Source organism: Oratosquilla oratoria, chromosome 2 (assembly GCF_046742065.1).
Source record: "Oratosquilla oratoria isolate Oo_2021 chromosome 2, ASM4674206v1, whole genome shotgun sequence".
Taxonomy (NCBI): Eukaryota; Metazoa; Arthropoda; class Malacostraca; order Stomatopoda; family Squillidae; genus Oratosquilla; species Oratosquilla oratoria.
Genome location: NC_134778.1, coordinates 1,684,944 through 1,710,926, shown reverse-complemented (window position 1 = coordinate 1,710,926; position 25,983 = coordinate 1,684,944). Strand labels below are relative to the sequence as shown.

At 42.9% G+C, this 25,983-nt stretch overlaps 2 protein-coding genes across 5 annotated transcripts in view; one reads left to right on the top strand and one right to left on the bottom strand.

Annotated features, from left to right (window-relative positions):
• The window catches only part of LOC143036769 (protein kinase C-binding protein NELL1-like), a 458,642-nt gene extending 449,236 nt beyond the window's left edge, over positions 1-9,406 (top strand). Inside the window, exon 15 of one of the 3 annotated variants that reach the window (XM_076204496.1) lies at positions 941-9,406. In XM_076204496.1, coding sequence (XP_076060611.1) covers positions 941-1,961 — 1,021 coding nt within the window. In that variant the 3' untranslated portion in view covers positions 1,962-9,406. The remainder of the gene's footprint in view (positions 1-940) is intronic. The other 2 variants (XM_076204487.1, XM_076204505.1) reach the window with 2 other exon arrangements.
• A 744-nt stretch (positions 9,407-10,150) lies between these two features.
• Smu1 (Smu1 spliceosomal factor) overlaps positions 10,151-25,983 on the bottom strand; it is a 77,073-nt gene continuing 61,240 nt past the window's right edge. For both annotated transcript variants that reach the window (XM_076204519.1, XM_076204527.1), the window contains exons 9-11: positions 23,235-23,421; positions 11,971-12,129; positions 10,151-10,597 (exon numbers count right to left, since the gene is read on the bottom strand). In XM_076204519.1, the coding sequence (XP_076060634.1) occupies positions 10,499-10,597; positions 11,971-12,129; positions 23,235-23,421 (445 nt within the window). In that variant the 3' untranslated portion in view covers positions 10,151-10,498. The remainder of the gene's footprint in view (positions 10,598-11,970; positions 12,130-23,234; positions 23,422-25,983) is intronic.

The following is a 25,983-nucleotide window of genomic DNA, read 5'->3' as shown; positions in this document are numbered from 1 at the left end:
TGAATTTGCTGTGAATATGATAAAAGCTTTCGCTTGAGCTAAAGAGAAGCAATTAGTCATTGTTAACATCGAAGAAGATACTTTAGATACTGAATCGTCACACGGAAATGCCCTGGCAAGCTAAAGTCGAGACGACCCTTCTCCCTCTGAACAAAAGTGGATGGTCACCTGACAACAGCTCCCTTCACCATGTGTACACTTTTTCATTTGTTTTCTTTTCTTTTCATTCACCCATGCATACCTTTGTGTCCACGTCCTTCAACCACATCACTTAATGTGCTTATTTTCGTAGCCCGCGTTTCGTCACCACCTATTCCTTGTAGCAGTACAATGTAGACTCTGTTCTAGAGTAACACAGATGATGTAATAAACTATACTGCATTTGAGTTTAGGATGTTTTCAAGTGTGTGTTTGCATGGTAGGACACATGACACAGACGCACGCACACGCATACCCATAACGCGCGCGCGTGCACACACACACACACACACACACACACACACACACACACACACACACACACACACACACACACACACACACACACACACACACACACACACACACACACCACACACACATTCACACTTACATGTTCATGTGTACAGCCAACAATACCTGTTCTTCCCTCCCTCCCATAGCATACTTCGTGCACGCACCACATTGCATGGTGAAAGAATAACGAGTGAATGCACGCATGCACATATGCACTAATACGTTTACGTATGTTTGTTATATTGCATGGAATTTCAGTATCAAAACTGCCCACTAACCTTAACGTATTGCAAGATACGACGTTATGAAAACGTTGGTTGCAGATATGGTGTATCATATATACTTGTATCAACACTTAATTTGGCTATATACTGCAATACAATCACTCGATTCAGAGTACAGGAATAGATTTGATTGCCTAAGACGATTACCTTTCACTTTCCAGGCTGGACACATATGTTGCACTTACCGCCATGGCTGCCCTCATCACCGTGGGACCACTACCATCCCCTCTTTCGCTCCCGCTTACCCTCCCAACGTGGCGAGCCGTCGTGGCCTTGCCCTGGCGAGTCGTCGCAGCAGCAGTGGCGGTTATACGACCCCAGGCCAGGGCGGTGGCGGCGGCGGCGGCGGCGGCGACCACCTTCCACATCTTTTCCACGCTTCCGGCTCCTCCCCGCCTCCCTACCCTCACCCCTCCGCCTCCTCTTCCTTCGCTCCTCCCCTTCATACTGGTGAGCAGCATGCTGGCGAAGGCATGGCAGTGGCTGCGGACAATATTAGTGTTAGTGACGGTAGTAAGCTGCATGCGGACCGTATTAGCGCGTCTGTCGATGACGCCTCGCCTAGAGCATCGTCAGTCGTGGCGGCCTCCCGAAACGGGGAAGAAGAAGCAGCAGCTTCTCCCTCCTTCCTCTCTTCCTCCTCCTCCTCCTTCTCCTCACCTCCTACGTATATTTTCCCTGCTTCCGCGGCCACAGCGCCTTCGCAAAGTGATGTTAGTGTTGATGAACACAGCCAAAGTGTTAGTGACCTACGTACCTCACGGCGCCACGAGCCCCAGCAGCCCCCACCGCCGCCGTCGTCGCCGTCGCCGCCGGGGCGCCACAAGCTCCACTTCCAACACCCCCTGGAGTGGATCCGATCTCGCAAAGCACAACTCTTCAGGGAACGATTCCGGCAACTGCAGCAGCGATCTCGAGCCGCCGGGAGCCGGTAGACGCGAGGTGGCGGTGAGAGAAGACGACGACGACATCGTCGTCGTCGTCGGCGGCGGCGGCTTCCGCAACAACAGCAGCAGGAAACGGAGTAAACGGCAGCGGCGGCGGTGGAGACGCGGCTGTTGGCACGAGGCACCCCGGAGGGCAGGCCCGGGTTGGAAGGGCGCCACGGAAGACTCCTGCGCACGGTGGGCGCGCCACCTTGGATGGGGAAGACCTCCAGACCTCGAGGTGCTGCCGTCCTGAGGTCCAAGGTCCGCTCAGGAGCACCATAGTACCCAGCGGGACACGGTATGGTAGGCCCAAGCTAAGCTACCCTTGAGTAATAGCTGCAGCAGCTTCGAGATTAACAGCTTCCAGCGTCTGGGACCAGACCGGCGCCCAACCTCCCCCACCACCACCACCACCACCACCACCACCACCACCACCTCCACTACCTCCACTACCAACACTCACCACCACCACCCCCCGACCCCTCGGCCTTACGCTAGAGATGAGATCGGGGGGACGAGAAGACTCCCCTCCCGCCCTCACCCACCTCCCCCATCTCTCCCACCTCCCCCATCTCTCCCGAAGTCTTTCTGCACGCTCCACCTACAGTGCAGTAGCAACAACAAGCACCACAGGTCCGCTGTTTCACCACAACCACCCACCACCGCCATACCAACCAAACCAACAGCAACCACCACGCTTTGCCTAGGCCGAGGCCTTCTGGTTGTGGCGCCTCCTGAGGACCCCCCCCCCCCAGCAGGAGGGGAACGCGTGTACAGAGCACGTGCCTTAGAACGGGTTGGAGATCCCCCCCGCGACATCACCCATCACCGCGCCCCCGCCGCCGCAAGCTAGACCCAGCTTCCTCTGACCTCCTCCTCCTCCTCTTTCCTTCCTCTCCCTCCTTCGGAACTCTGACCTCGTCCTTCACCCACTCCTTCGGCAGACGCCTCGAGGACAGCCCCTTCCATGGCCCCGCCTCCCCGATCTTGATGTTGAGAGCCTTTGGTGTTAACAGGTTTAGCCGAAGATTAATTTATCTACGCGTCATGTCAGTCTCGTAGCGATTACTACTACTACTACTACTACTACTACTACTACTACTACTACTACTACTACTACTAACTACTACTATTACTACTGTTGCTACTGTTACTACTTCTGTTGCTACTCCTTCGACTACCCCTTTCACTGTCAATGCTGCAACCCCCCATTACTACGACCATTTCACTACCGACGCCCGTGGAGTTCTGCTGGTTGGCGTCGAGGGAGTGCTAAGCACGCCCAAGTGTGCTGGTGGCGCGCTCTACGTACGGGTAGAGAGCTTGGCCTCTTGCTGCCAGAGAAGCGCGGTAAAGAGGACGTGGGCGCTGAACGGGTGGGCACAGCGTCAGCGCGTGAAGCAAACCGCAAGAAGATCAGCAACAGCGTAAATAGCTGTGGCGTCGACGACGACGACGACAATGGCGGCGGCGGCGGCGGCAGCAGCAGTTGTGCTGGGGCTGCCTAGACTAGAAAAAAAAAGGTTATATTTGCTTGCAGTGCGGCAGGTACGGTTGTGTCGGCTGTACATATCATGTATATATTATAATACGAAGCTTTGTAGCCACTCACGGCCTCGACAAGTCCACTTGGTGCCGGGTGCCGGGCGCGCCGTTCGAGAGGTTAGGGGGGTCCAGGGACAACAAGCACCCAAAGGGCGCTTCCCCACCCGCCTGCCCGCCCGCCCGCCCGCCCGCCCGTTTCCCTTCTGGTCATTCCACACACCTGCTAGTCAGACGTCTTGTCCTCATTTACTTGTTTAAAAAAAAAGGTTCAATGTTTAAATGCATTTATAAGGTTAAAGAAGGTAAACATTCCATTTACGCATAAAATAAACTTACTGTGTAAATAATATATTATCGAGCTCCCATGAATCGTGTCTAGTCCTTCATAACTGCATTCAAGTCAGTGGTTGTTACAGGAATTGGGTTTCCAAGGCCGTGTACTATATTGTAGCTTGATGGTCGCGAAACACACGCATATACACACATACAGAGTGGCACCACCTTGGGACAACGCCGGCGACATAACCCAACCCCAAACCCGCCTGCACCGCCCCGCCCTACTCCGCCCTTCTGCGACGGAAGAGGAACTGGAAGAAGGAAAGAGAAGGAGGCTGACGAGGACAGGACCGGCGGGAGGGGCGAAGACTGACGTGGAAGAAGAGGGAGGTGCTCTTGGTTCTCCCAAAGTCCTTGACGTTTGACAGCCAAGAAGTCAAAGAATTCCGGGGAACATTAAGACGGAACGAAGTACACCAAAACGATCAAGCGAAGGAGGAAAAGGACAAAAAAGAAGAAGAATAAAATAGAAAATAAATAAAAGAGAGAGAGAAGGAGAGAGAGAGAGAGAGAGAGAGAGAGAGAGAGAGAGAGAGACAGACAGAGAGAGACAGAGAGAGAGAGAGAGAGAGGCGAGAGAATGATGAAGGACTCACAGGCAGACTTGCTATAGCCCGCCTGCAGACCTAGACGACGATGGTGGCGCCATCCAGCAAATCCTCCACCTTTCGAAGACAAAGGTGAGCCTCAACGCCGGAGACAAGGTCTCGGCATCGCCCCCCCCCCCTGACGCAGAGAGCAAGAAGGAGAGCTGTGGCTGTACCATGTGACGACTAACGAGCGAGGAGACGAAAGAGCGAAGGCTACGAAGCAGGAGGGGACTTCCCAAATAAAGTCAAGATCACGAGAGACAAGTGATGCAGACGCAGACCTAAAGCGAGGGTTTTATGATGATGGTGGTGGTGAAAGAGAGGAGAGACGCAAGGAAGGAAGGAAGGAAGGAAGGAAGGCACACGAAGAAGGCCCGGTCACAGGGGAAGGGTACATGTGTATATACATAGTAGGGGGATACAATCCTTCGTAAAAGGCGCAACACCTCAGGGTAAGGACGCGTCCATCGGGTGCAAACTCAGGGGAGAGACGCAAGCAAAGTGGTGTGTAACAGGAAGCCGCCCGTGGGGATGGATAGGCGACGGCCCCAGGGTCAGGTAGGCAGGCAGGCAGGCAGGCAGGTGCCTAAGTTGTCGGGACGGCGGCTGTGCAAGCTCAGGTGTGGAATTCGAAATATTTTTTAGAAATTGGAGGAGAATGTGTGGCCTTGTTGAGCAGATCGCAATAGGGTTCGAACCGCGGTGGGTGGTACTCGGTCAAGACGAGGGATCTGGCTTGGAATGATCAGTCAAGAATCCCTGGAAGAAGAAAATAAGAAATAAAAAAACGTTTATTTTATTTTATTTATTTATTATTTTTTTTTTTTGTTCAGATATTTTTTCGACAATATATTTTGACGAAGTAACTCTAACTGTATATTTTATTGTATACTATCCGCAGCAATACACATACAATAACACACTGCCTTTGATCTCACTGTGTAAGTTCGCAAGACGTAGGAGGCTGGCCAACCTTATTGTCATGCGTCTGCCAGAGTCTACACCTCACCCGTGCTACTCAAAACCCTCACCTTTGCGCCGACACGTTACTATTCACGGGAGTGGCTCGTTTTGTTTGTTTCTTTGTTTTCACTTAACTGGTGCTAGTCACGGAATTTTCTCTCCTGAAAACAGCATTACAGTAGTCATGAAATGTTATGAAAATATGAAGATAAATATAGTAGATGTATAACACGCGACTACATAAATGTAGCTGTTTACTAATAACATGTCAGAGTTGCCATAATATTACCTATTGTCCCCTACATTGATACAGTACTTTTAAGATGCAAAGACCCTTTTACGGACTTAAAGCTCCCTCCCCTCCCCTCCCCTCCCCATCACCCCACGACCATGATCACCACCTGCCCTTGCACGTCCAACTGGACTCGTGTAAACTACATCACTGAAATTGTCCTCAACCCTATGCCCCACGTCGTCAAACTAGGGATAGATGCTCACCTTCACACGCCCACACAACGTGCGCGCACGCACGCACACACACACACACACACACACACACACACACACACACACACACACACACACGTGTGCGTGTATATATATATATATACAAATAATATATATACATATATGTACATACAGATATATACATGTACATACACACAACACGCACATGCATACACGCGCGTGTACATACAGGCACATAGTTCAAATTTCCACTTGTGTGAGCGCATGCATACGCATAACTTACGTACACAAACACACACAACTTGGGTGCGCGCGCGCACACACACATACACAAACGTACACGCACACACACAAACGTACACGCTTACACACAAACGTACACGCTTACACACAAACGTACACGCACACACACAAACGTACACGCCTACACACAAACGTACACGCACGCACAAACGTACACACGTAATACACGTATAATACACATACACACGTATACACACACATACACCTACGTGCACACGTACGATTTGACGGCGCAGTGGTAGCGTTCGCAACTGCTGCTACATCGGTCCGAGTTCGAATCCCGCCCAGGGCTGAAATAATTTCAGAATCGCTGCGTTGCGAGTCGTTACTCCAGCTGTCTCGGGTGGGGAGTTGGGTGTGTGTGTGCATGTAAGGTCATAGCATTACCCATAGATCGGTTATATATGAGCTTTGAGCTCTCATTCAGGAGGGTAATAGCTGTCGATCACAAGTCCAGCACGTGATCCAAGACCATGATGAATCATGGTGAATCACACACGTACACACGCGCGCGCGCGCACACACACACAATGTACTCATACATATATGTGCACTTGCACACACACACACACACACGCACAAACACACACCCAAGTTGTCATGTTTGTAACTCTAAACCTCGTTGTTGCGGCGGTGGCACGATTTAGCTGCCCACACTGGAGACGCCGCCGCCACCTCCTCCTCCTTGCTGACCCAGTGTCGTAATTTAAGCACCACGTTCCCCCCATTGGACCGTTGTCGTAATATGATGACCCGGTTGGACCAGTAATGTACTCTGTATGATACTGTTGGACCTGCGTTTTAAACTTGCGGACCCCCCCCTCCCCTCCCCATTCCCGCACCTTCAAAACCCACCCCCCTATATGATGAAAAAGACACCCACACCCATCAATCCATCTCTGCTGGACTAGTGTCGTGCTCTTGCGACTGTTGGACTTGTCGTAAAATTATTTTACCTCTTTCCACATTCCACCAAAGCCATCGTGCTGCCAGATCACTTAATGAAAATAGAACAAAATATTTATGAATATATCTATATTGGTGGCCATAGAAGTCTCAGATTTGTTTAGTATTTTTTGGAAAGGGATACTGGAATCCCTGATGTTGATATTTGAAGTCATTGAGGTGCCCAAGTGAATATTTGTTTCCCTAGGCCAAAGAGGACCTTACAAGTGCCAAGCTTTGGACAATGTTGTTGTTTGCACTGCTGACGGCCTAACCCTAATGCAAGTAAGCCACATTCAAACCAACATTACCACCACCATTGCTACCACCACCACCACCATCACACAACCACAATTCTTGTCACCATTGTTACCATCATCATCATCACCGTCACCTTCACATCCACCACCAAAAGCTCCACTGTTACCACTCTCATCTCACTGACCACCTTCACTATTACTGCAACTACTATACCACCTCCACTACTTCTACAAACACGTTTTCAGTAACTATTAATGCACCTGCTCATGCCCCCTCTCCTACCCGTACTACTACTACTACTACTACTACTACTACTACTACTACTACTACTACTACTACTACTACTACTACTACTACTACCACCACCACCACTACCACCACTACTACTACTACCACCACCACCACTACCATCTCATTCACTAATCCAATCATCATATCCACCATCACTGTACAACCAGCACAATGAAAATGGCAGCAGACTCGTATCTATTGTACTCCATCTGTATTTATTTGCTTGTCCTGTAAGTTGATTCTAGTCTGTCTGATTGTACAATGGCTTCCTAGTCAAGGAAAAAAAAAAAAAAAAAAAAAAAAAAATAGCGAGAGAAAAGAAAGAAAAAAAAAAGTTGAAAGGCGTGGCAGGTAGGTCAACGCAAGACTGAGTGCAGAAGCTCAATGTCTGTTGACCTGTTCAGAAATCCCCAATGGAGTACCTGGCTGACTCATGACGAGGCAAAAAAAAAAAATAAATAAAAAAAAAATAAATAAAATAAAATAAAAAAAAGTATAATGATAATATATAAAAATAATTACACCTGGTCTAGTCCATATAAGCACACAAACACATACACATATGTACATGTACACACACACCTTCACATGGAAAAGAAAAATTGTATTTCAAATGGAGAGGCAGACCAGACCCATTTTTCCACCTGAATTGAGCACTAGATTAGTGTACAGACAGATGTGGCCATCTGATTTGAGGAAAAGTGCCAAGAACTTTGTGTTACTGAATGAAACAAGTCTGACAAAGAGGACCTGATCTTGTCTGAACAAATCAAAAGTCGAGGAGGAACACAGTGAATATATGTGACCCATTACTCAAAGAAAAAGAAAAGAAGAAAAAAAAAAACAGAAAAAAGTAACAAGTGGTTATTCTCCATTGTACAGGTAGCCATAGGGTAACATTATGATATGGGTTAAGTAATTTACATTGCAAGACCTTTGAACTCTAACGAACAGGTCTTTGGTGTTGTGCGAACAATTACTGTCAGAACAGGGCTCTGGTTTTGGTCTGTTCAATGTGTGTGTGTAGGGGCATGTGCAGTATTGCATTCACTTCATGCTGGCTGGGGTCAATATGCAAAGCCAAATGGTTCCTGGCTGGCAGCTGCAGGAGCCTTTGACATCGTCGTTGTAGAGTGCGAGCAACTCAATTGACTGTATATATTGTATGTAATTCATAAGTTAAATAGTCATCATAATTATGAATTAGTTTCGGTCAGTGTTTTGATGTTTACTTCAAGATGACCAAAGATAAAATTTACTAGGTTGCCTTGTCTGGCTGATTTTGTTGAGTGATTTAAAAATTTGTTTGTCATAATAAATCTTAGTATGAACAGAGCAGTGACTACTTATGAATTTATAAATTATTGTTATCTTGCCTGTGCAGTGCTGTGGTGTGGAGGTGTCCAGCATTGCAGCAAAGGACTTCTATATTTGGCTTTGGTGAGTCTGCCTTCCTCTTTACTGTGGAAGAGTAGGCAAGTAACTGTTACCACACCGTGTCTCTTCTGGTTATACAATCTCTTACTTGTACCCTTGGTCAACTTGTCTTTGCTACTGTGTCTCACTTCCATTGTAAGGATGGAAACACTACAAGCCAAATAAAATGACAACATACAAGCCTACAGTCCAGGCAACTATTTCCAACTATCACTATACATCTCACACATATGACATTGGCACAAACCTATCACACACCCACACTTGTCACACGCAACACCTATTGAACAACATGCATCTCAGAGCTCCTCGTGTGTCTTGTTCAGCCTATGGCAACCCTGCGTGTCTTCATGAGTGGAAGAGCTTCGTATGTGTGGGGTTGCAATGCAAGCAAGCTGTACCATGAAGTGGGGCCCCAACATGGTCCGCCCCAACATACACTTGCATCATCGCGTCAGGAGGGTTTCACCTCAAGCACAAGTCACATCTTATACCAAAGTTTAAAATCTAAACTCCTTGTGTAATAATATACTATTAATAATAATACTAATAATAATAACTAGTCCTCTTTTCCTAGAACTTCAGGTAGAAAAATGGCACATACACAGTGGCAAGTGTAATTCATAGAACAAAGTTGCGCGTTAGGTTGAACAAATAACCAAGGCAAGTCCTGGTAGAAAAGGCACAATTCATTTTCAAGTGTGAGACCTCTGGACTGTGCAATCACCTTCAAATACCTATTAATGACTCCAGTAAGTCTGTTATACACTTGAATTTGCTTTATGGCTTTTCTGCTGCAACTTTCCTTGATTGGGTGTAACAAATGTCAAGTCATGTTACTCAAGGCTGTATCTATAAAAACCAAAGTCTGCTTTTATCCTTATGTTGCATCTTCCTATAAATATATATTGTGTACTACATGCTATGACAAAATGGTATAAAAATACAAGATATTCTGTATATCATAGCCCAATACAATTTTCTTCTCCTTTGTAACATTGGAGACAATAAAGAAGGTGATTGCTAAACATGTGTTGCCATATAGAGATCGCTCATTTCTAGGCCAGGTGGTGTACGAAGTGTGCCAATTAAACTAAGACAAAGAATACCTGGTTTCTATTGTACCCTTGGCTGTTTTGACAGCACAGATCAAAGCAATTTCCTGCAGTCTGTACATCTTGTCTGTACCAGTGTTTCCAGGCAGGTGACTAGAGCTTGAAATGTATTGATACTTCATTTGAGAGGCTCTTAATAGGTAGGTTTAAGGAATTTAAAGGCAAGGTCAATAAAACCTGTCAAGAGATAGCATTCTTATTTTTATTTTCATCTGTTTCTGAGGTTGTACAGAATAACCTTTACAATCACTGGTGCATTCCTACCATGAAAAATTAAGATGTTGCCACAACAAATGTGTATTATCTGAAAGGAGTGCAGGTGCAGTGCACCAGCTCAAAAAATGTGACCAACTGAAGTCCAAAACTTCATTGGCTCAGGTCGTAAACACAAACAAACCCACCAAATTTAAAAAGTAGCACATATTGGTAAAGATGGAGAACAACTAAAAGAATGGTTATAGAAAGTGAGACAAAAGAAATCTTTAACTACATTACAAAGAAATTGTGTAAAAAAAATTGTCTCTGCTAGTGTACAACTAAGGCTTCCAAAGCTTAAGGAGACCTTCTTCACTGTATGTGGAGAGCAAGTTCTGGTGGGGGTGGTGACACATGCCAATCACAGACTTCTCATGGACCTGATTAAAAAATATAAGAATAAAGATAATACCTTGGGAGTTGGGGTAGCTATGTCAAATTTGCACACACACATAAAACCCACTGAACCATCCCTTCCATCAAAGAACCTGGGGATGAAAAATCATCCTGTCCCTTTCACATTACTTGGGTCAAAAGCATTGTGGCAAAACACAGCTCTTCCACAGCAGGGCCTGACTGCTTCACTGCATGGCAACCATATTCCTCCACTAATACTAAATTATGAAGTAGATGAGAACAATACTTTCCTTTCAGCCATTCACAATCTCACTCCATTTTCCACGTTTGACAAACCTTCCACGTACACTCAAAGCCCCCTTCATCCCATCCCTCCCTCCATCTCATTCTGTCTTTCCTTTGAGGTCACTCCACCCACTTCTGCTTTCCCCACAATCTGATATAAGCCCAAACCACCTCAGCACTCTGTTCTACCCATCTCCAAAAAATTCCTTCTAACCAATGTTCTCTCTGTCTCTCTCTCCTCCATTTTTCCCCACCCATTCTTGAAACACCCATCATGTTTCTCACACGCTTCATCTCAAAAATGATAAGTATCTTCTGCTTCCCTCATAGTTCAATTGTCTGCCTCATACAGCACTGTGGGTATAATCACTCCTTTATACAACCTTCTTTTTGTAGTTATTCCTAAATACCTATTTATCATAACACTTCATTCCACCAAGCCACTTCTTTTACTCTATAATTCATCTCTATATCCATTCCCTGTCACAAACAACCCAATATACTCAAGTCTTCACTTCCTCAAACCACCTTTCATAATAATGTTCAACTTACCATAATCATCTTTCCTTGATGAGTACCTATATGTGGTGGTCCTGCAAGATGGAGAGTGAAGCGGCTTCGCTTCCCATTTTCAAAACCTGTCAACTCCCTCACCTTCACCTGGAGGTGCAGCCCTGTGGGGCTCTTGACAATCGACCTCCACACCCAAGATATCTCTATCACCTTAACAATTAGTGTTTCTTACATTGCTCACCTATGAAAAGCTGACAGCCGGCAACTGCTCTCCTTCCCCTAGCACCACTTTCATTCAGTGACACGAAAACAGTCCCACACTGACACAACACAGACTAAAGTACAAAGTTTCTTTCCAGACATTAGTGGGAGGTTGCAAGGGCCATTGCCAGCTACTGTGGGGCTCTGTGTTTTCCACATAGTGTAACTTCAGGTAACAATTAATTGATTGATTACTGAAGGGGATAATCAAGACCTTAACCCCTTCAGTACAGTGAAAGCTCTTCAGCAGAATACTTCACGTCATTGGCCAGAATAAAACATATACAAAGTTATCATACTGATGGCATTACAAAAACATGAATACTACTTTTCTTACATTGAGAGTCCTCTCCAGCTTGCCTGTAGATGTGGAGAAGCAATAGAGCACATGATCTTCACCAACACAGTAGATCCATTCACCACGTGGGGAAACAACACATGCCACAAAGTCACCACCTTCTCTCTTTCCGCTGGACAGGGATCTTACAGTCTGGCCCTATACATATATATATATATATATTAAATAATGTAGATGTAATAGCACATGAGTAAAATGAAACTTAAACTACTCTCGGAGAAAAATAAGCCAAGATACAGAGTAAACTGTATATTTCAACCACTGGCTGTGGTTCTCTTCAGCAGATACATACATAGAGTAGGAAACAAGAAGATATATACAGAGGGAAATTACATCAAAAGGGAACTAAGGAAGTCTCAAGTCACATGTGCTTGATGGGGTCAGATGATTTGTTCATTAGAGATTAATTTGTTTACTGCCAAGCTGGTGACAGAATCTGGTGACCCTTGACCTATTTATGTGTTAAAATTTGGAAAATGTTTGATAAATAAAGATTCAACAATTTTTCTTTTGAAACTAAAATGTGATTTATACACTATGGCTGTATTCTTCCAATCTATTTGGTGGTCGGACAGACTCAAATGGGGGAATACAACTGAGTTTTCTTGGCCGTATTTTACAGAATTTCTATGTTCATTTATCCTTGTAGGTAGGTCATGTCCCGTTTGTCCCCAGTACACTTGGTCACAATCAAGACAGTAATTTATATACTCCAGGGTTATTATTCTCAGGAGTTCTATGATGGACATTTACCACTTTTCTAAAAATACAATTAGGGTAACTAAATGTGATTTTAATTTCTTTGCTAGACAATAATTTTGAAGCAGCAAGGATGCAATCATTACATGGAAGTTTAATACTTGATTTGTCCAGGACAAATTTAGCATTGGAGTTTGATTTTCAATAAAAACCTACTCTAGTGACTGAATACATAATAAATCTATTTCAGAGTTAAGAAATTCCAGGCTACAGATTCTGAGTGCTCTTAAATAAAAGACCAAAGCAACACTATTTTATATTATTTTGAATACTTACACTTTTCTAATAATCATATATATACATACATACATATACCAAAGGCTTTTTCCCCCTTAAAGGAGGTAGCCAAAAAACAAAAGCATAAAAACCATTCCCACCCATTCCATCTCCAATACACTCCACTTCCCTCCACCCTCTACCCTCCCCCTCATTTTGGCACCTCCTGGATGATGGGTCATCCCTGCATCTTGTCCACTGCCCTGGGTCAGAAGCAGTGTCACAAGACACAGCATATCCAAAGCAAGGCCACTTCATTAAATCGACGAACCCCTCCCCATCCACTCATGCAGAAAAGAAGACGGGGAGAAATCATTTGGGCTGCGTCAATTTTTTTCTCACACATACTACCTCACCCCCCATCCCCCCAACCATTCCACCTCATGCATCCCATCATCCATATACAACCATTTTCCATTCACCCTTGTCTTCTGTCCTTTCCTGTCCTTCCTCAACAGACATTCCCCTCTTCCCCAAAGCCCCCTTCACCCCATACAACCATCTCATCCTAGGTCATCCCCTCCTGTTCACTCCTTCCAATTCTGCTTTCCACACCTCTTTTACTAATTTTTCTTCACTCTCATTCTTTCCATGTGTCCAAACCATCACAATACTCTTTCATCAATCCTATCTCCCAACTCCCTTTCCACCCTCGTTCTCCTCCTCCTCACCTCCTCGTTTCTCACACTATCCAGCCTAGTATACCCTATCATACTTCTCAGGCACCTCATCTCAAAAACATTCAAACTCTTCCTCTCTTATGTTCCATGTTTCTGCCCCATAAAGTGCTGTTGGCACAATCCTTCATACAATCTCCTTTTAGCATCCAATCCCAAGTGTCTATTTCTCATTATACTTTTTAATCCCCCCAAGGCATTTTCTCACTTCTCTCAATCTACATTCTACCTCCACCTCCACTCCTCCCTTTCCCATCACATTCGCACCCAAGTATCTAAAACTATCCACTTCCTCCAGTCTTTCTCCCTTAATACTCACTTCCAGTCTACTGCCACCTTCTCCCCTTGTACATCTCATCACCTTACTTTTACCCACATTTATCTACAACTTCCTTCTTTTGCACACCTTTCTAAACTGTCACTAACTTCCTCAATCCCTCCTCTGATCCTGCTACGAGCAGTGTCATCAGCAAACAACAACTGACGTATCTCCCACTTTTCTCCATTTTCTTTAACCATCTCGAATCCCCGACCTGCTACCCTTGCCTTTACCTCTTGCACCACCCCATCCATATGTAAATTGAACAGCAAGGTGACAAAACACATACCTGACAAAGTCCCACCTTCACTGCAAACTACTCACTCTCTCCATTTCTAATCCTAACACAAGCTCTAATACTCTCGTAAAAACTCGACTGCTCTTCACAGCTTTCCTCCTATCCCATATACACTTAACCCTCGATTTAACAGACAAATGTGTGCAGACTCTTGTCAGTTATTTGCAAAAGTCCATTATTTGAAAATCGGGTCTATCCGTTACCAATACTGGATACTGGACATAAGTCCGTTACATAGAAAATTGTCCGTTAGGTTTCGGTGTGGACATACATATTGGATATGTAATAAAAAGCTACAGTACATATGTATAATGATGTACATTACATATAAAGAAATTGAACCATTTCTTACCTTAAATCTAGTTGCTGCTATTTACATATGTACAGTACAGGATCTCCATTGGACAAATTTTCATTTTACAGATTTTGTCCAGTACTATGAGAGAATCAGGGTGTTTCACTGTTTGTTGAACATACTAGGGGTCAAGAGGGTCGCTACCCGCATGCCGATACATGTTTTCACCCCTATTGCCAGTCACAGTAAAGGTGGACTCATCAGTCCAGAGAATATCCAGCCACTTGTCATCATCCCACTGAAGATGTTTCTTGCAAAACTCGACCCTATGGCACCTCTGGTTAAGAGTGAGAAGAGGCTTCTTCACCGGGCGGTGGCTTCTGTACCCAAGGTCGTGAATGCAGCGGCTAACTGTTCACACACTAGCCTCCCCAAAGAGTCCTGGGTTACTTTCTTTTATTTTTCTGGCGGTAACATGTGAATTATGCTCTAATTGTCTCTTGATAACATTAGTAGCACGAGAGGATGTCTTTTTGGGGTACTTTTTCCTTGGTTTGTAACCAGGTGTGTCACAGCCACCTTCCTTCTTAAAAATGGCAACCCACTTGCACACAGACATCTTGCCAACCCCAAAGAAGGTTGTAGAAGAGAAGAAGCGAGCTTTCACAGATTATTTACAAAATAGGACGAGGGAGTCATATGAGAGGTACAAAGAAAAGAGAAGTAAAGCAAAAGGTAAAGGAGGCAAAGAGGAGAGCAGTTGTGAAATGGGGTAAGAGTATGACAGAAAATTTTGAAAGTAATAAAAAGATGTTTTGGAAAGAAATTAATAGAGGAAGAGGAGGCAAATCAAGTAGAGAAGAAAAGGTAAAAGGTGCAGATGGAGAGATGATAATGGAAGAGAAGGCAGTAAGTGGAAGATGGGCAGAATATTTTAGGGAGTTGCTAAATGTGAAGGAGGATAGGGATGGAAAGATAGTTGCAGTGGGAAATGCTAAGAAAATGAGCGTGATGAGTGAGGAAAATGGAGGAGAAATAGGGAAGGATGAAGTGAGAGCAGTTGTTAAGATGATGAAAGCAGGTAAGGCACCTGGTCTGGATGGATGCCATGCAGAATGTCTAAAAAAAAAGGAGGTACAGTGATGGTGGACTTGCTGGTGAGGTTATTTAATGTTTGCTGGAGAGACGGTAGAGTGCCGGAGGACTGGAGGAGTGCCTGTATAGTTCCATTTTACAAGGGAAAAGGGGACAAGTGTGAATGCAGTAGTCTCAGAGGGATTAGCTTGTTAAGTGTAGTTGGGAAGGCTTATGGGAGGATCTTGATTGAGAGGATTAGGAGAGGAACAGAGGGAGTAATTGGTGAGGAACAGTGTGGATTTAGGATGGGTTGAGGTTGTGTAGATCAGATTTTTGTGGTAAGACAGATGTGTGAGAAAGCTATAGGAAAGGGGAAGGATGTTTTTTGGGCTTTTATGGATCTGGAAAAGGATTACGATAGGGTAGACAGAAAGGCACTGTGGGAGGTTATGCAGATATATGGAATAGGAGGAAAGCTTCTAGGATCTGTCAAGAGTTTTTATGAGAGTAGTAGAGCTTGTGTCAGGATTAGAAATGGAGAGAGTGAGTGGTTCGAGGTAAAGGTGGAACTTCGTCAAGGATGCGTTATGTCGCCCTGGCTGTTCAACTTATACATGGATGGGGTAATGCGAGAGGTAAATGCAAGGGTAGTGGGTCAGGGATTGGAGATGGTTAAAGAAAATGGAGAAAAGTGGGAGGTGAGCCAGCTGTTGTTTGCTGACGACACTGCGCTTGTGGCAGGATCGGAGGAGGGATTGAGGAAGTTGGTGACAGAGTTTGGGAGAGTATGTGACAGAAGAAACCTAAAGATATATGTGGGTAAAAGTAAGGTGATGAGATGTACAAGGGGTGAAAGTGGCAGTAGACTGGAAGTGAGCATTAAGAGAGAGCGACTGGAGGAAGTGGATAGTTTTAGATACTTGGGTGCAAATGTGGCAGGAAAAGGTGGAGCGAAGGTGGAGGTAGAATGTAGATTGAGAGAAGTGAGTAAATGCCTTGGTGGATTGAAGAGTGTAATGAGGAATAGACATTTGGGAATGGATGCTACGAGGAGAATGTATGAAAGAGTGATTGTGGCAACAGCACTGTATGGGGCAGAAACATGGAACATAAGAGAGGAAGAGAGAAGGAGTTTGAATGTGGTTGAGATGAGGTGTCTGAGAAGTATGATGGGGGTTACTAGGCTAGATAGAGTGAGAAATGAGGAGGTGAGGAGAAGAACGGGGGTGGAAAGGGAGTTGGGAGATAGGGTTGATGAAAGAGTATTAGGATGGTTTGGACACATGGAAAGAATGAGTGAAGACTAGTAAAAGAGGTATGGATGGCAGATGTGGAGGGAGTGAACATGAGGGGACGTCCTAGGATGAGGTGGATGGATGTTGTGAAGGGGGCTTTGGGGAAGAGGGGAATGTCTGTTGAGGAAGGATGGGAGAGGACAGAAGACAGGGGTGAATGGAGAATGGTTGTATATGGATGATGTTGTGGTGCATGAGGTGGAATGGGCAGGGGGATGGGGGGTGAGGTAGTATGTGTGAGCAAAATTTGATGCAGCCCGAAGGGATTTCTCCCCGTCTTCTCCTTTTATGCATGGGGGGATGGAGAGGGGAGGTTGCCAATTCAATGAAGTGGCCTTGCTGTGGATGTGCTGTGTCTTGCAACACTGCTTCTGACCCAGGGCAGTGGACAAGGTGCAGGGATGACCCAACATCCAGGAGGTGCTAAGATAAGAGGGAGGATGGAGGGGTGTGGAGTGTATTCAGAGATGGAATGGGTGGGAATTAAATGGGTGGGTACGGAATTAAAAGTGATATGTGGTTGGAAAAGATATCAATTGAACACTGGGAACCATTCAGTGTGTATGTATATATATATATATATATATATATATATATATATATATATATATATACATATAAATACATATATATATTTATAAATATATGAATACATAAATATATATATATATATATATATATATATATATATATATATATTTACATACACACACACACACATATATATGTATATATATATATAATATATAATATATATATACATATATATATATTAATATATATATACCGTATATATATATATATATATATATATATATATATGTACATATATGTATATATATATAATATATATATATACATATTATATATATATACATATATATATATATATACATATACACATATATATATATATATATATATGTATATATATATATTATATATATATACATATATATATGCATATATACATATATACTTATATATATATACATATATATACATATATATATATATACATATATATATATACATATATATATACATATATGTATTTATATATATATATATATATGTATATATATATATAATATAATATAAAATATATATATATACATATATATACATATATATATATATTCATACATATATATATATACATATATATATACATATACATATATAATATATATATACATATATATATATATATACATATATATATACACATAGATACATATACATCCATACATACATACATATATACATACATACATATATACATACATACATACATACATATACACATATATATATATACATATACATGTACATATACATATATATATATTATATATATATATATATACATATATATATATATATATTATATATAATATATACATATATTATAATACATATAATATATATAATATATATATATATATATATATATATATTATATATACAGTATATATATATATAATATATATATATATATTATATATATATATATATGTATAACAACACTACTCGTCAACAACGGCTATCCACAACACTCCATCGAATCCATGATAAAAAACAAGATGAACTCCTTTACCGCCCAACCAACACCCACAAATCCCAATATACCAACACTGGACCTGTACTACAAAGGACATATGAACACCGGCTACAAAGAAGACGAAAGAACACTTCAAAATATTATCACACGTAACATTCGACCCAACAACCCAGACACTAAGATACGCCTAATCGTATACTACAAAACCTCCAAAACACACACCCTGGTTATTAAGAACAACAGCCAGCCCCCCAACCCTCCTCTACAAGAAGTCAACGTCGTGTATAAGTTTGATTGCCCTGTCGGTGATTGTCAGCACCGCACCTCCTCATACATTGGCATGACTTCTATGACCCTCTCCAAAAGACTCACATACCACCTCCAGAATGGCGCCATCAAAACACACATGACAAAAGAACACAAAACCACCATCACCAGACAAACACTAAACGAAAACACTAAAATAATCTACAAAGCTCACGACCCCCTTCGCCTTAAGATGGCCGAAGCAGTGAACATATACATCGAGAAACCATCCATTAACATACAACTCATGCCCACAACCACACTCCCAAGCAGTAGACGCACATAACACAAACAATAACACCCCTTTCCACAATCCACAAGGAAGTTGCTACTTCCACGTACGCAGCGCTACGGATCACGGCTACATGAAATGACCTCTCCCAGTGTTCGGCCAATGTACGGCCTGTATTTAAACCCATGTAATTACCAACTATTGTTACTCCCTCCCTGAGGATGACCGAGTAAGGTCGAAATACGTATAGGAGAATTAAAAAAGAGAAAACCGCACCTAATGTCTTTTGGACACCTTCTCAGCTATTTGGAACCATCACAGAAACTTGTTGCACGAGAGAAATTAAAGCTCCAATATAAACTCAACAACGCCATTGTCGCTGTAGATTTCTTGAAATCATATATATATATATATATATATATATGTGTATATATATACATATATATATATACATATATATATATACATACATATACCAAGGCTTTTTCCCCCTTATAAGGGAGGTAGCCAAAAAGGAAAAGGCATAAAATCATTCCCACCCATTCCATCCCTAAATACACTCCACATCCCTCCACCCTCCCTCTTTTTTTAGCACCTCCTGGATGACAGGGAGAATATGTGATAGAAGAAAGCTAAAGATAAATGTGGGTAAAAGTAAGGTGATGAGATGTAAAAGGGTGAAAGTGGCAGTAGACTGGAAGTGAGCATTAAGGGAGAGTGACTGGAGGAAGTGGATAGCTTTAGATACTTGGGTGCAAATGTGGCAGGAAAAGGTGGAGTGAAGGTGGAGGTAGAATGTGGATTGAGAGAAGCGAGTAAATGCCTTGGTGAATTGAAGAGTGTAATGAGGAATAGACATTTGGGAATGGATGCTAAGAGGAGACTGTATGAAGGAGTGATTGTGCCAACAGCACTGGGGCAGAAACATGGAACATAAGAGAGGAAGAGAGAAGGAGTTTGAATGTGTTTGAGATGAGGTGTCTGAGAAGTATGATGGGGGTTACTAGGCTAGATAGAGTGAGAAATGAGGTGAGGAGGAGAACAGGGGTGGAAAGGGAGTTGAGAGATAGGGTTGATGAAAGAGTATTAGGATGGTTTGGACACATGGAAAGAATGAGTGAAGAAAGACTAGTAAAAGAGGTATGAAAGGCAGATGTGGAGGGAGTGAACATGAGGGGACGTCCTAGGATGAGGTGGATGGATGGGGTGAAGGGGGCTTTGGGGAAGAGGGGAATGTCTGTTGAGGAAGGACAGGAGAGGACAGAAGACAGGGGTGAATGGAGAATGGTTGTATATGGATGATGTTGTGATGCATGAGGTGGAATGGGCAGGGGGATGGGGGGTGAGGTAGTATGTGTGAGCAAAATTTGATGCAGCCCAAAGGGATTTCTCCCCGTCTTCTCCTTTTATGCAATGAGGGGACAGAGAGAGGGGGGGGGTCGCTGATTTAATGAAATGGCCTTGCTGTGGATATGTGTGTATATATATATATATATATATATATATATACAGTCAAACCTCGGTTTTCGAACATAATCCGTTCGAGAAGGCTGTTCGAAAAGCGATTTGTTCGAAAACCGAAACAATTTTTCCCATTATAATCAATGTAAATAATTTTAATCCGTTCCAAGTCTAAAAAACAACTTTTTCTAATTTTTTTTTTACTATTTTACACCTTAAACTGCACTGTATACTGTTTACCATAAATAAAAAAGGGTAGAATTAGACCATGTGTTTTATTTTGATAAAAGATATCCAATCTAAATGTATAAAAAAAACAAAATGCAAACATTTCGTATGTTTTTTTACCAACTGTAACATACAGAACATTAAAGGTTATGATACAATAAAAAAAAATTAGAAAAAAGGGCATAAAATTGTTAGTAACATAGAGTAACATACAGTACAAGATCATGTGAACAAAAGCACATTTTCATCAATTTTTCGAAGGAGAATCATCTTCCATAAAAACGTCGGGTAAGTCGCCTGGAAGTGTCTCTCTCGCCCTTCTCTTCGGTTGGGGAGACGTTGCCACAGGGTGTTCCTTCCTTTTCATGAAGAACCTATCTAGAGTCACTTGTTTTTCCCTTTTTTTTTAGAACTTTATGGAAGTGGCTAATAACAACATCATTAAATGCATAAACGGCTCTACTGCTTGCGGCTTTATCTGGATGGTAAAGTTCCACAAAGTTCTGGATATCATTCCATTTAGCACAAATATCCTTGATATCAGCAGTAGAGGCATCCTTCCTTCCCTCATCCTCATCAGAAGACATCTCCTCCGTCAACGTCTTCTTCTGCTCTTCCTGAAGGTGCTGGAGTTCTTCTGTTGTCAGCTCGTCACGATGTTCGTCGATTAGCTCCTCGACATCACTGTTGTCCATTTCTAAACCTAGATTTTGGCCCATCCTGACAATTTCTTCAATAAGTTGAGTTTCGAGTTCTCTCGGCTCACGAGTGAGCCGCGTTCGGGTACGCTCGGCTTCTTTCGGTTTGTTCGAGAGCCGAAATTTGGTCGAGTTCTGAGACGTAAAATTCTCGAACTTTTTGGTCGAAAACCGATTTGGTCGAGAACAGAAGTGTTCGATAACCGAGGTTTGACTGTATATATTTATATATACATATAAATTATATATATACACACACACACATATATATATGAATACATAAATATACATATATATATATATATATATACACACACACACACAAATATATATATATATATACACACACAGAGAGATAAGAGGGAGGGTGGAGGGGTGTGGAGTGTATTCAGGGATGGAATGGATGGAAATGATTTTATGCCTTTCCCTTTTTGGCTACCTCCCTTGTAGGGGGGAAAAAGCCTTGGTATATGTATGTATGTGTGTATATATATATATATATATATATATACATATATATATACAAGGTATGTTGAATAAATAATGAGAAAATGTCAGGATAGATGCTATTTTCATAAGCTTACAAAACTTTGTCTCCTTCAAAATAATTGCCTCTCACATCTACACACTTCTGCATGTGTCTCTCCCAATCCTGGAAGACCTCCTCAAAGTCCTTTTTCAGTAGTCCCTTCAGGTAACTTTCTGATGCCTCTTTCATCTCCTCTGTTGACTGGAATCTGGTTCCCCTGAGGCTGTCTTTCACGCGTGGGAGCAGGAAGAAGTTGCAAGGGGCTAGGTCAGGGCTGTAGGGTGAGTGTTGTACCACTTTCATTCCCCTGTTGGCCATCCAGGTGGTCACCAGCGTTGACTTGTGCAACATTCCACACGAAACTCCCCCTGGTCATCGGAGAGGATCTTTGGCACAAACTTGGCACAGACTTTGTGGGGCTTCAGATCTTCAGTCAGAACTGTCTCTACTGTGCCAATACTAATACCAACAGCTTCAGATATCATCCTCACAGATATTCGACGGTCTTGTATCACTAACCTTTGCACTTCCTCAATGTTTTCCTCCTTGCATGCATTTTTCGGTGCTCCAGATCTGGGTTCATCATCCTGTTCATTTCCTTCAGAAAATCTGTTAAACCACTGATAGAAACTTGCTTGGCTCATCTGTTCATCCCCATAGGCCTCCTTTAACATTCCATAAGCTTCTTGTTTAGTTTTCTTAAGTTTAACCTCTTCACTCTGGGGCACATCGCACGTCTGGCAGCATTAGCTGCCCGACGTGCGATGCTTCTTGCATGCATTTATAGTTAACCACTTCAGTACAACTAAAATTCTTGCACACAGCATGAGCTGCTATATGTAACTTGCATCACACTATTTGAATTATAAAATATTAAGTCATTCTCTTTTACTCTGAGTAATAATAAACACAGAAAATGTGATCAAACCAGTTAACAAAATCCAGGGGTAACTTAAGTATAACTACAATATAAAGATGATACCAATGCTGGCATACTAGTGTACCCACTCATTCCTCATGATGCCTACATAGGAGTCATCATACCAAAGTGGCTAAAGACCTAAAAGAGTCTGTATAAAACTCATTCAAGATGACATATCAAAACTTTATTTTTGATGGTTTGGAAGCAAATACTTATGGAAAAGAAAGAAAAGAAAAAAATCTACAACATGAATTACAATAGCTAGAGCTGAAGTCTATATCTGAACATGCATTGACACTTTACTAACCTGCATGTTCATGATGGTGACAGTATTTGAACGATTACACACAACAATGTGGTCTGGATTCTTGGGAAGGATGTGGACTGAGAAAACTGGCAAATCAAGGGCTGATGAACCACCCAGGGACTTGAAAGTAGACAGACATTCTGTTGTCTTAACTGACCACACTTTTACAGTTCCATCTGAAGAGGCACTTTGAAAGGGAAAAGCAGATTTTAGATCCTTCTCAGCTACACCACCTAAACCCTCTCTGAGAGGGAGAGCTTATGAAATTAAACCAGAAAAATATATTAAACAATGGGAATCAAGTGAAAATGAAGTTCCTCTGGGATACTATTGAAAATAATCTTGATTTAATGACAGCCTTTGCTGAGGATCTATACCATTAGATCAGTGTCAACAACTCCCCCTCTTAGAGAAGACTAGTACATACCTACATACATATACCAAGGGCTTTTTCCCCCTTACAAGGGAGGTAGGCAAAATCAAAAGGCATAATTCCACTCTCACCCATTTCATCCCCACCCACTCCACTAACATTCACCACCCCTTCCTCCCTCTTTTCTTGGCTCCTTCTGGATGACATGTCATCCCTGCATCTTGTGCATTTCTATGGATCAGAAGCATTGCAGCAAGACACAGTACATCCATTACATAGCCACTTCATTTAATTGGCAACCCCCTTCTCCATCCCTTCATCCATAAAAAGAGATGACAGGAAGAAATCCCTTTGAGCTGCAATGAAATATCATTCACACATAACCACTCCCTAACCCTCCATCCCCCACTCCCCCACTCCTTTCCATGCATATTACATCAAGGAACTTTCAGGGAAAAATACATACATATATATATATATATATATATACAGGAGTCCCTCAAATAACGCGGATTCGAATAACACGGATTTTATTTCAAAACCATCTCAAATGTAAAGAACCGTTTTAAAATTCACGCCGAGTCGGGCACGCATACGCACACACGCGGCAACATCACAAACATTTGTGGTGATTGCTTTCTATTTTACCATATACAGTCAATCCTCATATAACGCAGTCATTATGTACACTGGGAACTGCTCAAACAAGGGTGCGGGGCGAGGGGATAGCCGTGGGTGGCTGCCTGCGGTCATGTGTCAACCTCCGGGTACTGATGCAGGAGGGAGGGAGGGAGGGAGGGGAGGAGAGGGGGAGTAGGGGGTGGTAGGGGGGTAGCCAACAAGCTTTAGCTTGTCGCTTCCACCACCTGCGCCGTGCTATCATGAAATTTTACCGCCCTAACCTGTTGAAGTGTAATGTTTCTTTCGTTTGAAACACAACTAATAAGTCTGATAATGACTGCACTTGTCATGTCTTAATTTCTCTTATGAGGTTCTTGTTGTTACTGGCGGTGGTGGTTAGGGAGATCAAAAACAGACACATACATGCTTACACACGTGTAGACACACACACGTAGACATGTATTAGACAACCAGTGTATGTTGTGAATGCTCGTGCGTGTACACACAAATACGAACACAGACACATGCACATACATGCTTACTTGTACATGTGAACAAAGACACATACACGCATGCACGCACACACACACACACGCCACACACACATACATATGCCACATACACACACATATACATATGCCACATACACACACATATACATATGCCACATACACACACATATGTATATACACCACATACACATATGCACATATGCCACATACATACACATGTATATACGCCACATACATCACATGTATATACGCACAAACACATACATACGCCACAAACGCCACATACATGCGCACACACGCACATACACATACATACAGTTTTCGGTATTTAATATGGAAAATCAGCATATGCGGATTTGGTCATACGTGGTAATTTCAGGAACCTAACCCCCGCGTTATTTGAGGGACTCCTGTATATACCAAAGGTTTTTCCTCCTTACAAGGGAGGCAGCCAAAAAACAAAGGCACAAAAACCACTCCCACCCATTCCATCTCCAACATACTCCACTTCCATCCACCCCTTTCCTTCCCTCTTATCTTGGCGCCTCCTGGATGACTGGTCATCCCTGCATCTTGTCCACTACCCTGGGTCAGAAGCAGTGTCACAAGACACAGCACATCCACAGCAAGGCCGATTCATTAAATCGGCACCCCCCCCCCCACACCCACACCCCATCCCCTTATGCAGAAAAGGAGAAGACAGGGACAAATCCCTTTGGGCTGTCAATTTATTTCTCACACATACTCCCTCAACCCCCATCCCCCACCCACTCCCCCTCATGCATAACAGCATCATCCATATACAACCATTCTACATTCACCCCATCTTCTGTTCTCTCCCATCCTTCCTCAACAGACATTCCACTCTTTCCCAATGTCCCTTTTACCCCATCCATCCCTCTCACCCTAGATTGCCCCCTCATGTTCACTCCCTCCACTTCTGCTTTCCACACCTTTTACTAATCTTTCTTCACTCTTTCATTCCATGTGTCCAAACCATCCTAATACTCTTTCATCAACCCTATCTCCCAACTCCTTTTCCACCCCTGATCTCCTCCTCACCTCCTCATTTCTCACTCTATCCAGACTAGTAACCACTATCACACTCCTCAGGCACCTCATCTCAAACACATTCCTCTCTTCCTCACTTATGTTCCATGTTTCTGTCCCAAACAGTGCTGTCAGTACAATCACTTCTTCATACAATCTCCTCTTAGCATCCATTTCCAAGTGTATTTCTCAT